Raw genomic sequence first — 13,317 nt, forward strand, 5'->3', positions numbered from 1 at the left:
AATTTTTTTTTAAGTTCGAGTAGCGACTTTAAGTAACGATTCGACGATTGATATAATGGATCAGTACCCATCGGCAAATAAAATGATATACTTAGACCCAAGTCAATCTGATGGCCAGTGTTAGAGATTGGTTTTTTGAATTTTGGTTCATAAATTCATGATGTTTAAAGTTATTTCATGAAAAAAATTTAGTTGTGTAAAAGAAAGGGAAAAAGAGCTTTGGATTTATGTAGGCAGCGTGCACAAAGAAAGTCATACAACAACGATGTTAATAATTCAGTGACTTACATGAAAACTTACAAATAGTTCAATGACCAATTTATAACTTTTTAAAGTTGAGTGATAAAAACATAATTTTACTTGACATTGGATAATTTACCCTAAATTTAATTATAAAATTATAGAAAATTATCGATACAAAAAATATTTTTTTATCCACCCTTCACTAAAAAAACATGGGGAAGTTTCACTTGATTCTTTTATCCTCAACGTCATTCAACATGCCAAGCCATCCCACATCTCTCCCTACTTAGATATTATAAAATTTTGAAGGATTAAAATTAATTTTTATTAAAAAGGACTTAAATTGATTAATTTATAGTTAAGATGAACCAAAATTGATAGTATCCTAATTATGTTCTATTTAAGAATATTATGCACATATAGTTTTGATTAAATTTAAAAATTTTGACTCTTTGTTGGATGTGAAAAATCTTTTAAATTATTAAATATAAATCGAAAAAAAGTATTATTGTCGATTGATATAATTGAAATATTGGATTAAATAAAAAATTATTTACACAATGAGTATCATTAAATTGATAAATTTAATGGACGATTTATTAAAGTAAAAATACCTCTTTAGTCACTTTTAATTTTGATATTAAATAAATTAGTCACTCTAAAAAATCGAGTAATTTAATCTCTATCAATTTCGAAAATGAGCAACTAAGGATATTAATCACTTCAATTGATATTTTTCATCAATTATATGTAACTTTTATTGATATAATAATAAATTAAGCTCTTAATGTCTACATATTTTATCATTTTGGTATTTATTCTAAAAGAATCATTTGAAAAATGTATAAAATTTTAAGAAAATCTAAAAGATTCATATTTGGCTTCAAATATATATAAATATACAAAATATGTTCAAATTGACAAAAACATTAATGTTATGATTAATTGTCATTAGATTCTCACTATCGAAATTGATAGAGATTAAAGTGCTCTTGTTTTTTTTAAGAGGGACTAATTTACCCAATATCAAAATTAAGAGAAACCAAAGATATAGTTGTACCATTTATTAATATATGTAAATTAAATAAAAAAATACAACTAGATCCTTCATATGTATATAACCACACAAGTTATTCAATGCAATAATCCCACCTTCCATTGAAAAACACACTCTCAAAAACCATGGCAAGGTTAGCTATTTTGCTACTCATTCTCATTGCCGTTCACCACGTTAATCCAACCACATCCCTCCCTTTGTCAACGAACTCCCGTTGGATCGTCGACGACCAAACTCATCGGCGAGTGAAGCTAGCTTGCGTGAACTGGCCGTCGCACCTTGAGCCAGTGTTCGCCGAAGGACTGAGCAAGAGATCGATGGATTCGATCGCCGAACAGATCGTATCGATGGGATTCAACTGCGTTAGGCTCACTTGGCCGTTGTATTTGGCCACCAATGACTCTTTAAGTTCCCTCACCGTCCGGCGATCGTTTCAAAATCTTGGGTTGATGGAACCCATTGCTGGAATCCAAGCTAATAACCCATCCGTCATTGATGTGTCGCTGATACAAGCTTTCCAGGTATGAAATTTCAAATTTGTATTACTTTGTTTTTTTTTTGGCACAAAGGAAGATTAGGTTTCCACGAGAGAGTTGAGACTAATAGGATAAGTACAAAGGGAAAATTACACTTAAAGGTAACTAAATTATTAATAATTTTATGTTTTAGTCTCTTAATTTTAAAAAGTTATAAAATGGTTACTAAATTATTAAAAAGTTTGTATTTAAGTTATTGGATTGTTAAAATCGCTGCTATATGACATTTTATTTGAACCACCTACACCAATCAAAGCTCTTATTCCTCTATTCTTCTATAATTTTTTTTTCGGTTCTATAATTTTTTTTCTGTGAATTTGCTTTAAATCTCATGAATTTATGAATAAAAAACGAAACAACTTTTTTTTTTATCTCTGACATTAATCATTAATTTGACTTGAATTTAAGATATATTCATTTACTTGTTGATAGGTACTGATCATCAAATCATCATTGGCAGTTTGCTAATTGGAACTTTTTTTTAAAAATAATATATTTTAATAGTTCAGTAAAATAAAAACTTTCGAATAATTCAGTGATCATTTTATAACTTAATACTAAGTGACCAAAATGTTAATTTATTAATAATTTAATGATTTGATTGTAGTTTATCCTTTAATTTTTTTTACATAAAGGAAAAGGAAAAATAAGAAAAAAAATTAATAATTTTTTTTGTGGAGACCCCATTGGCGAAACAACTTAGAAAACAATGACTTGTTTTCCGACATTACTTAGGCTTAAAGATAATCTAATTAAGTTTGGTTTGAAATCCACAAACACCCCCTCCCTTTTACATTTATTAATATATATCCACTAAGGGCCTTGCTATTGCGATAATTAGGTAAACGTTTAAGCGTATTTTTTTTATTTAAAGGATAGGAAAAGCTTATAGACAATGTTTTTAGAATTAGATTAGTGGCCGAATCTATGAGGTTATTAGTTTGTTGATTTAATCAGTCTGTATTGATATTCGGATCAACCAATTTAATAATTTTCTTTAATTCAAACCCTTTATTAACCATATTTTTAAATATCCAAATTTAATTGTGGAGTTAAAAAATTTTATCTATACTAAATAATTTATTATTATAGTTTAATTTTTCTTAGTCAATCATGTGGTAGTTTATTAATTTATTCATAATCATAATACTCAAGTGGGAAAAGTTGACAAAAAGACAATGATAATTACAATATAACAAATGTTGTTGACATTGATTAAATCATTAAAGTTAGCCCCTTGTTTTTATTTTAATTTTATTTTTATGCTTCTTGGTTTAAATATATATCAACTTACATTTCTAAACTAGGTATATATTTGTTTGTTTATGGTGATTTTAAAATAGGATTTATCATATTTTAATTATTTTAATTTTTTAATTTAGTTATTCTAATAAAATAATTATGTGAATTAGTCGCTACCGTTAAAATTTCTATTTTCTTTTAATAGATTATTGATATGGCACATTAACACATTAAATGGCTGACATGTGACAATTTATTGGCTTTTGATTAAAGTTTAGGGACCCTATAATTAGTCCAAAACATTTTCCTCTAAACTTTATAGAGAAATATTATTTTATTAAGAAATCCTATTTTATAAAAACCTTAGTTGGATCTTTCTCTCTAAACTTATGAACACTTTAAACAATTCAATTCTAATTATTAAATTAAGAGTAAAAAATCTAAAGTAATTTAATATTCGATTCGATTCAATTTTCTATTTTTAATCTACATAACACAAATTCTCAAATGCGTCAAAATTTAGAGACACTCATATATATATATATATATAATATTTTAAATACAAATATAATATAACAAAATATGCGAAATATTAATATATAAAACAAACTGTCCAAGAGCCAAACTAAAGCCTGATTCTAAAAAAAAAGAAACTCCTATTCAAGCTCACCCAGACTTATCCAAAAAGCTTATATTATTGTTTTAAAAATTAAAATTATATAATATATTATTCTACATTAATAATTATTTTTAATTAAATTTAAATAATACTTTTAAAATTACTTAATTTAAAATCAAATTGACATCATCGACCTAATTCAAATATATAAAAATCTTTGTTTAAGTGCCACCCAAATCAGGTCGGGCCAATTGGCCCAACAGGTGAACTGATCTATTTATATGTATATTTATATATATCAACCACTCAAATTTTGGTATTTTTGTTTTGCTTATTATTGGATGAATTTGAAATGACAGGCAGTGGTGTCTAGCCTTGGGAAAAACAATGTAATGGTGATACTCGATAATCACCTGAGCAAACCCGGGTGGTGCTGCGGTTACTATGACGGCGATGGTTTCTTCGGTGACCCGTATTTTAACCCGGATATATGGGTCATGGGTCTGACCCGGATGGCCACCCTATTCAATGGTGTCACCAATGTGGTTGGTATGAGCTTGAGAAATGAACTTAGAGGTCCCAAACAAAACGTAAATGATTGGTACAGGTAATTTTTTTAATTCTACCTATATATATATATAATATAAGCCGAAAAAATTTGAGTTTATTTTAATCGAGACAATCAAAGTTAAAGATAGGTAAGAGCATCGACCTCCTTTTAATCTAATTCTAGTATATGCATTTACACTAATGTTTTATATATACATATATTATCTTTAAAGTCTTTAATTAAATTGGTGTAACGAGTCAATTCATCACAGTTAGGAAATAATTAAAAACTACTTTTTACAAAGTAAAGTATATTATTATTAGAGTGGCGAGACTTAATTCTAAATATCTTCTTCTCCTTTTGTTTTTTTTTCTCAATTATATTATGATTTTAAATATTCAATTTTATAATTTCAACTAAAATTTCATTTGGTTTTTATATAAATTATTTTGCATAAAAAATTTCCACGAATATTTCAGTGTGCCATAATCTAGTATGCTTCAATGTATGTGTATTATTCATATGGACGAAACTAGGGGCTGCTGGGGCCTTAGTCCCTTTAAAATTGAAAATTTTCTACTTAGGTCTTTTAAAAAGGTTTTTGCATTTTGACCTTCTTAAAAATATAAAAATTTGATTTAATCATTTAAAATATATAAAGATATAGGTTATTAAAATGATGAAATTATATTTTCACTATCATAAAAAGTACAATTTAATTTTGACCTTAAAATTTAGAAATTTTTTAAAGAAAAAATAATTATATTTAATAAAATAATGATTATTATATCTTTTATAATACTATAATAACAATAATGGATGCTTATGAAGCAATTATAGATATAACCGACAAACATATACCTTCAACATACATACAAGTGTAAAGTGGAGGAGAATAAAGCAATCCCCACCCCAATTCCATCATTATCCTTTGTCATCCCTGTATGTGGTCCAAGGGAAGTTGGGGTAGGTAGGGACTTAACCTGAATGGTAAAATTATCATTTAATCCTTCAATATTTATAGAATTATAAATTAATATAATATTAAAATATAATCTAATTTTTCTTTAAAAAAATGTATATTTTGGTCCTTCAAAAAATTATAATTCAATTATGATCTTCTAAAATTATTTTCTAACTTTGCCCTTAATGTACTGCTAAAGAATTCGAAATTCATTGCCATAATGTTGATGAATTGGGTTATATAGGTACATGCAAAAAGGAGCTGAAGCAGTGCACGCAGCCAACCCAAATCTGCTCATTATCCTTTCGGGACTAAGCTTCGATAAAGACTTATCGTTCATCAAAAACCGACCCCTGATTCTCACGTTTAGTCGAAAACTAGTGTTCGAAATGCATTGGTACGGGTTCACTGATGGCCAGGCATGGGTGACCGGCAACCCAAATCGGGTGTGTGGCAGAGTGACGAACGATATGAAGAGGATGTCAGGGTTTTTGGTCGATAAAGGTTATCCATTGTTTGTGAGCGAGTTTGGGGTGGACCTACGAGGGACCAATGTGAATGATAATAGGTACTTGAATTGCTTTTTGGGTACGGTGGCTGAACTGGACCTAGATTGGGCATTATGGACACTGGTTGGGAGCTATTATTTGAGGGAAGGGGTCATTGGGTTAAATGAATATTATGGGATAATGGATTGGAATTGGATTGATATGAGGAATTCAAGCTTTGTTGAGAGAATTTCAGCACTTCAATCTCCTTTTCGAGGTAAGCAAACTTTAATTTCCATAAAAAATCTCAGATTTTTTTTTATTTTTAATTCAACCGAAACCTAATCTATCAACCCTAAGTCAAATCTATCAGCTTGTAAAAACTTACAACATAAAATTTTTTCGAAACTAAAATTGACTCATCTAAAATGATCCAAACATGAAATAACACAATCTCAAAGTGATCAGAAACATAAATAATTAGACTCGAGAAACCAAAATGAATGGCCCAAACATAAAACGACCAAAGCTCGAAAGTATCTGAACTTGAAATTAACTTGAACTTATTGATCCTAATTGTTTGAAACTCAAATTACCTAATTGAGATTGATCCAATCTAAAACCAATCCAACCTGCCCAACAAAGGTTTAAATTTCATCAATTTGAAAAAGATTGAAAAAATATTTAAAATATATATTAAACCTATTTTATCAAGTTTTTTCATATTAATTACATTATTTCTCTTAAATGATATATCGATAATATTAAACACAATTCAATTATAATAAAATATTAAAAGAATATTAGAAAACGACTTGAATACACATGTTCACAAGTTAGCCCAAATTGAGTTCGGTTACAAAAATTTCTAAGCCAAAATCCAAATAACTAGGCTTGTCCCAACTCATTTTACCGACCATAAATTATAAAATATTAAACAATATTTAATATTTATATATTTATATTATTTAATTTAAATTTGGTTCTAGATAACTTGGCCGGAGATCAAAAGTCTTTGTTCAAGCTCGGCCTGAGTTTCAAGCACATCATCTATTTTTTCCATAATGTCATGCAGGACTAGGATTATCGGAAACCGAACTACACAAAGTGATCTTTCACCCTTTAACCGGGCTTTGTGTTTTAAGGAAACAATCGGGTAGCTCTTTGAGTTTGGGTCCATGTACTGACTCAGAGGCTTGGAATTACTCACCCCAAAAGACCTTGGAGTTGAAGGGAACTCAGTTGTGCTTACAAGCTGATGAACCGGGGACGATGGTGAAGCTCGGAACCATCTGCGGCGGCTCGAACTCAAGATGGGAAACAATATCAGATTCAAAGATGCACTTATCATTGAAGCTCGGAAATGTCACGTCAGTTTGCATGGACATAGATTCGAACAACAATGTTGTTGTAGCAGATTGCAAATGCTTGAATGATGATAGTCAGTGCGACCCTAAAAGTCAGTGGTTCAAACTTGTGAATAGCACGAGGAGTGGAAACGGGGGGAACTCCTTTGTAGATTTTGATTCGATCACTGATTTCGGGAAAAATGTTTTTATGGAATCTTTTGGTTGGTTGGATATAAAAACCAGTCTTGATCGATTCAAGGCTAGTTTAGCATTATTGTTACGGTTAAAAAGTACATTTTAAAAGCTTGGTTTGAAAATATTGTTTCTTAATTTTAAGTGTTTAACATTACTGTAAAAAATTGTTATGAAAAGTTTCTTAAAATCCTCATAATATGTACATATAAAAAGAGGATTTTCCCTTACACTAGTATAAAACTAAGTTTTCTAAGCACATATATATAATTGTTTTTATCGAACATGCAAAATTTCCAATAATTTAAGATCTTTATGATCATATTAGATCAAGAATATAAGCCCCTGAACTTTGACGGAAAAAATCAATAAAGCCCTTACGTGAAAAGCGCACTCAATTAAACCCTCAAACTCTCAAATTACATCAATTAAATTTTTAACCAACTTTTTTGTCTGGACCATTACGTCGCTAAAACTTTGGTGAATGATTTTTTTTTTCATTGAACAAATATTTAGGCATTTTCAATTTATTAAAAACTTTTATGCACATAATTAATCTTAAGGTAGCATTTGACAATTTCAATTTCAAATTTTGGATTTGGATTTCAAAAATGATATAAATTAAGTGATACACATACAAATATAACATTCATGATTATTTATCAAATCTAATGATTTATTAGATGTTTGTTTAGTATCGATTTTGAAATTCTAAGGAATTTATGAATTTTTCAAATTCATGCTTTTTTATACTATTAAAATATATATTACATTAAAACCCGGTTAATTTGGTACTTAAGCTTTTCTGGCTCAACTTGAAACCTGATTTTAGCTTTAACATTTAAATTGGTACCTGAGTTTTTCAATTTGATACTTGAGTTTTTTTTTTTTCAATTAAGTACATGAGTTTGATTTCAACCTTCAATTTGGCAACTAAGTTTCTTTTTTCCCAAATAAGTACCTTTTTTTTACTAGAGCACGTGTGTCAAATATTTATTGGGTTGCATAATGTTAGGTATTAAATTGAACATTGAAACCAAACTCATATACTAAATTCACATTAAAACCAAACTCAAGTTCTAAATAGTATATTAGCCCATATATTTGAGTTAATTCCACCAAACATCCCCAAACTATGACCCTCATTTAAATTGGTCCTCAAACTTTAAAACATTCTAATTACATCCTTGAACTACATATATATGTTATATCAATAAGGTCTTTCAATTACTAAAATCATTAATTTAATCGTTAAATATGATGTCGGGCCTTATGTGACATAATTTAAAATAAAAATTTTAAAGAAAAACAAATATTATAAAAATGAATGTTTTGAAGTTTTCGAAACATTTACAAAAACTGTCGTTTACTATCTCTCCTTTTTGTAGTTTTACTTTAGTTTTAGTTTTTAGTTTTAAAAATCATGCGACAACATTTTACTTTTCTTTAAAATTTTCATTTTAAATTAAGTCACATAATATTTTACGCGTCATTTAATGGTTAAATTAATAGTTTTAATAATTAAAATATCTTATTGATATAACATCAATAGTTTGAAGATGTAATTAGAATGTTTTGAAATTTGAATATTAATTTAAAACGAAAGTTATAGTTTAAGGGCGTTGGTGCAATTATATATATATAAGCTTGCTTTGTATAACAAGTCCTAAAACGTTGTGTGAATACAAAGCAAAGAAAAATATATTCTATAACTTGAAGCTTGAGAATGTCATCGTCGGCTGTGACAAGATGCATGCATCTTTGTCCCTAAGATTTGTCTACATGATCAACTATATATATATTGCTTCCAACATGCTCGAACATGATCTTTAGACACTTAACAAAATAATCATTATTATTTTGATCGAAAAAAAATTGTGGGTTCATGAATGTCAGTAAAAAGAACCAAAGATTCTACCTTATCCCGACATTAGGTTTCCTGTCTGAAAAACTTTTGCTAATCATTAGGGTTTTTTTTATCGATTTGGATTTATCGATTTGGATTTTGAAGTTTTATGTTTGATTTGAATTTAATCGAATTTTTGTTGTTAAGTTAAAATGAGTTGTTTGTTTATGTTATTGTATAAAATTTGACATTTTATCCTTATATTTTAAAAATTAAAAAATTATTTTTATTAATTTAAAATTTTAGTTCAATTATTATTATCGTAAAAAACATGTAATGTCATTTGAGGTCTGTCTAGCCAAAATTTTAAGTTAACATATTTTGATAGACAATACTTACGATCTTAATCACCGGGTTAAAATTTTTAAATAAAAAAGTATGACTTCATTTTTAACTTTTCAAGTACGGTGACTAACAGCATATTTTAACTATTTTCAAAATTTGAGTTAGATTTTAGATGATAATAAAATTACGTGCTTGAACTCTTTTTGATTTGTTTTGATTAAGTTTGTGTATTTAGTAAAAGATAAATTCAATTTTCATACTTAACTTCAAGTTCGATTTAGTAAGAGAACGGGTCATGAGGGAAGGCTTATATACGTCTGCGAAATTAGAAAATTACTTTATAGAGGAGTCAAAGATGAATCATAATTATCGTGGAGGGGTTAAGTGCAATTTTACCATTATATTAACTTATAATTTCATAACTTCAAATAGACTAAAAAGCATATTTAGTATTTTTTTGGGACCGGCGTTAGTTCAATCAATTATTATTATTATTAGCAACGTGGTGGAAAGCCAATGTTTTTTTTTTTCCTTATGTTCTTTGAAAGCCAATGTTGATAGAGCTGGTGGTCAAAAAAAATGTCGAAGAGCTGAAATGAGAGAATTAAGGAACATGATTTACACACACACACACAAAAAAAAAAAAACAATATGTGCACTGAATTTGGAAAAGTTTATGGGAGGAATAATCCAGGGTGTTTTGGATGAGGGTTTGAGGGGATGAAAAAAAGTGGTGATGGTTTAGAAGGTGGGCGGCGGCGGCGGTGGGGTGGTGTTGGGTGGTGGTGTGGAAGTGGAATCATGTGGTTGCGCCCCATGTGCATTGCATATATTGAGTAACATGCACCCAAAGCAACAAACATATGTGACACCCTAGGTTTTTACACTTGGCTTTTCCTTATTCATTCATCCTATTCTCATAAAATCCTTCCATGAAATCCGTACAATCACGTCGGATTATAACAGTTTGATTGGTAAAATTGCTATGACGGCCCTTGTATTTGTAGTTGGATTGTATTTTGTCCTTCTATTGTTAAAAAATAGTATTTTTTTTATTGTTAAAAACAAGCTCATGTACGTTAGCATGATGTACACATGGTACGCATTGTGTAACTGTTTGGTTATTTTGTCAATCACATTAGCTTTTCATAGTAGAAATATATGAATTTTTTAACAAAAATGACCGGTTTGCCTTTTGATTTAACGTACAAAGACTAATTTGCTCATTTTTTGAGTAAAAAGAGTAAAAATACCATTTGACTCATAGTATAGGGGTCTCTATGGTACTTTTACTCAAAAAATACTAGTATGCTCTTTTATCTAATGTACAGTGATTAGTTTGTCCATTTTTTAATAAAGGGGTAAAATGCTCTTAATATAATATTTCTATTTTTTTAATAATTTCATTATAAGTTTTAATCATATCTGTTCTTTTTGACATAATCCAATCCATAAATAGGAAGATAATATGTTTCAGCGCACTCGAACCCACGTTCTCTTATATTGACAACAATACCCATGCCAATCGAGCTAAAACTCAATCGACTTAATATTTCTGACTTTAATCTTAGTGATAATTTACACTTTTATCTCAATTTCTAAATATAAAAATTTTTACCTCACTTTTTCTTCTTCTTTTTAGAGTTTATAAATACAAATATAATACAATGCCACAAGTATAACATAATCACAAATATATGTTCAATAAAAAATAGAATCAAATCAATACAAAACACGAAAGGGCAAAATTGACACATATCAACTACATATGGTCGAACTAGAAACTCACACAAGACAATTGCTCGTTATGGGACTCAACCCCCTTTCCACTAAGTTGCCATTAAATTATGAGATAAAACGACATATAATCCTTGAACTTGGTAACTTTTTTCAATTTAGTCATTAAAGATTTTTTATCCACATTATTCCTAAAACTTTGTAACTTTCTCAACCTGGTCATTGAATTTGTTTTCCATGTTTGATGACATGGGACTCTTCGTATAAAATCTCAAAACAGTAACAAATAAATTATAAAGAAATTATAATTTTAAAGATATGGCATAATCTCAAATTTTAATGTCATCACACTTTAATGGAATAAAAATTTAGGGACCATACTGAGAAAAGCTGTTAAATTCTACGACTGATGTGAACAAAAAAGTTTAGGGACTAAATTAAAAAAATACCAAAATTAGGGACATAAATGTTAGTTTATCCCTTAAATTATTTGAAGTATCTTCATTGCCCACCAAATGCTTATATATAAAACCCCTCAAGTCCCACCAAGTTACAACAAAAGCTTTTCAAATTTGAAGTTTCTCTCAGAAAATCAGCTACTAAGACGCTTTGAAAAAAGAAAAATCATGGAAATTCCTTCAGTTCCCCACCTTTTATTAACAAATCCCAATAGCAAACAAAGCAATCATCAAATTCCAAATTCTAATGGAAGATCAAAAGTTAATAAGCGAAGAAGAATCATTAGGAAAAAGCAAATCAAATGCAGAAAACCCAGAACGACGGTTCGACGATGCCGTGGAAACTGCCGGAGCTCCATCGGAACGAAGCTAAGAACGCTAAGGAAGTTAATTCCCGGCGGCAACGGATCCGTGGGATTCGAAGGGCTTTTCAATGAGACGGCTCGATATATATTGTTTATGCAGATGAAGATTAAAGCCATGGAGATTATGGTGAGAGTTTTAACGGATTCTAATGGAGTGAAATAATGATGATTTCAATGATGATTTGTAAAGGCTAAGGTTATGTTATTTTCTTCTTCTTTGGTTAAAATTTGTTATAAGTCTCTCTACTATTTGTAAATTTGAAATTTAGTCCTTATATTTTTATTTTTAAGAATTTAGTTCCTCTAATTTTCAAATTTCAAAATTCAAGTTCAAAAATTATTTTGTTAAATTCAAGTTCATTCTAACGTCATTTTCTTAATTACATTTCTACCAAATAATTTTTTTTTATATTTCAAAATATCACACTAACCAGTTAAAAGAAAATAGTCTTAATATTTAGGCTTAAATTTTGAAATATGAAAAAAGTAAATGGATTAAAATTTTAAAATAAAAATATAATGATCAAATTTCAAATTTGTGAAAAGTAAAGGGACCTATGACATATTTTATTTTTTTAGCTTGTTATTTATTGCTGTTTTATCCGCCACTGAGGGCGTCTGGTTTATTATAAACCCAGACATATATATATATTTGGCTTGATTTGGTAAAAGTACTAGACTAGACTCTGTATTCTTAGGCAGAGTTCATTTTAGTCCTAGTACTTTAAAAACAAGCACAAAGTCCCTGTAAAATTATATTTTTAGCAGATGAAGAAAAAGTGTTGATCTTATGAGGTGGACTTAATTGAATGATGTGGCATTAGTTTAATATACCACGATCATGACTCATTATATCTTACAAAACTCGAATCATTGTATTTAAATGATTAATAGAAAATTAAACTATAGCACACCTATAAAAATTAATATAAAAATCAAATATAATTTTTAAGTAACTTGAATTTTCTCAAATTTCGAGTAATAATTTTATTTTATTTAATACAAGTTTTTTTAACATCCGTAAACACCTTTATCCAAAAGTTCGAAGCAAGAAATTTCAACCTTTTGGATTGATTTAAAAGCTTAGTTTGATAAGAACTTTTGACTTATGGTTTGAAAAGTTAGTTCAACTTGTAAAATATTTTTAAAATCCAATGTACTAAAACACCCCCAACCGAAACTTGATATTAATTAAGTCACTAGCATAGTGACAAAAAAAAAAAATACTTAATATCAAAATTTCTGTCTATATTAATTTTGTATTCAACTCGTGAGCAATCCATTCTCTCCTTTATACACACTAGAAGTGTTCATGAATCAAGTGAC

At 28.6% G+C, this 13,317-nt stretch overlaps 2 protein-coding genes across 2 annotated transcripts; both read left to right on the forward strand.

Annotated features, from left to right (window-relative positions):
* The first annotated feature begins 1,333 nt into the window (after positions 1-1,333).
* LOC108458393 (glycosyl hydrolase 5 family protein) lies at positions 1,334-7,483 on the forward strand. The gene is made up of 4 exons (XM_017757767.2): positions 1,334-1,821; positions 4,057-4,304; positions 5,456-5,976; positions 6,775-7,483. The coding sequence occupies exons 1-4, from the start codon at positions 1,426-1,428 to the stop codon at positions 7,347-7,349; spliced, it is 1,740 nt and encodes a 579-aa protein (XP_017613256.1). The 5' UTR covers positions 1,334-1,425; the 3' UTR covers positions 7,350-7,483.
* Positions 7,484-11,794: 4,311 nt separating this feature from the next.
* On the forward strand, positions 11,795-12,154 carry LOC108459129 (transcription factor UPBEAT1-like). The gene has a single exon (XM_017758490.1). The coding sequence runs from the start codon at positions 11,795-11,797 to the stop codon at positions 12,152-12,154; it is 360 nt and encodes a 119-aa protein (XP_017613979.1).
* The last annotated feature ends 1,163 nt before the right edge of the window (positions 12,155-13,317 follow it).

The sequence above is a fragment of the Gossypium arboreum genome, chromosome 4 (assembly GCF_025698485.1).
Source record: "Gossypium arboreum isolate Shixiya-1 chromosome 4, ASM2569848v2, whole genome shotgun sequence".
Taxonomy (NCBI): domain Eukaryota; kingdom Viridiplantae; phylum Streptophyta; class Magnoliopsida; order Malvales; family Malvaceae; genus Gossypium; species Gossypium arboreum.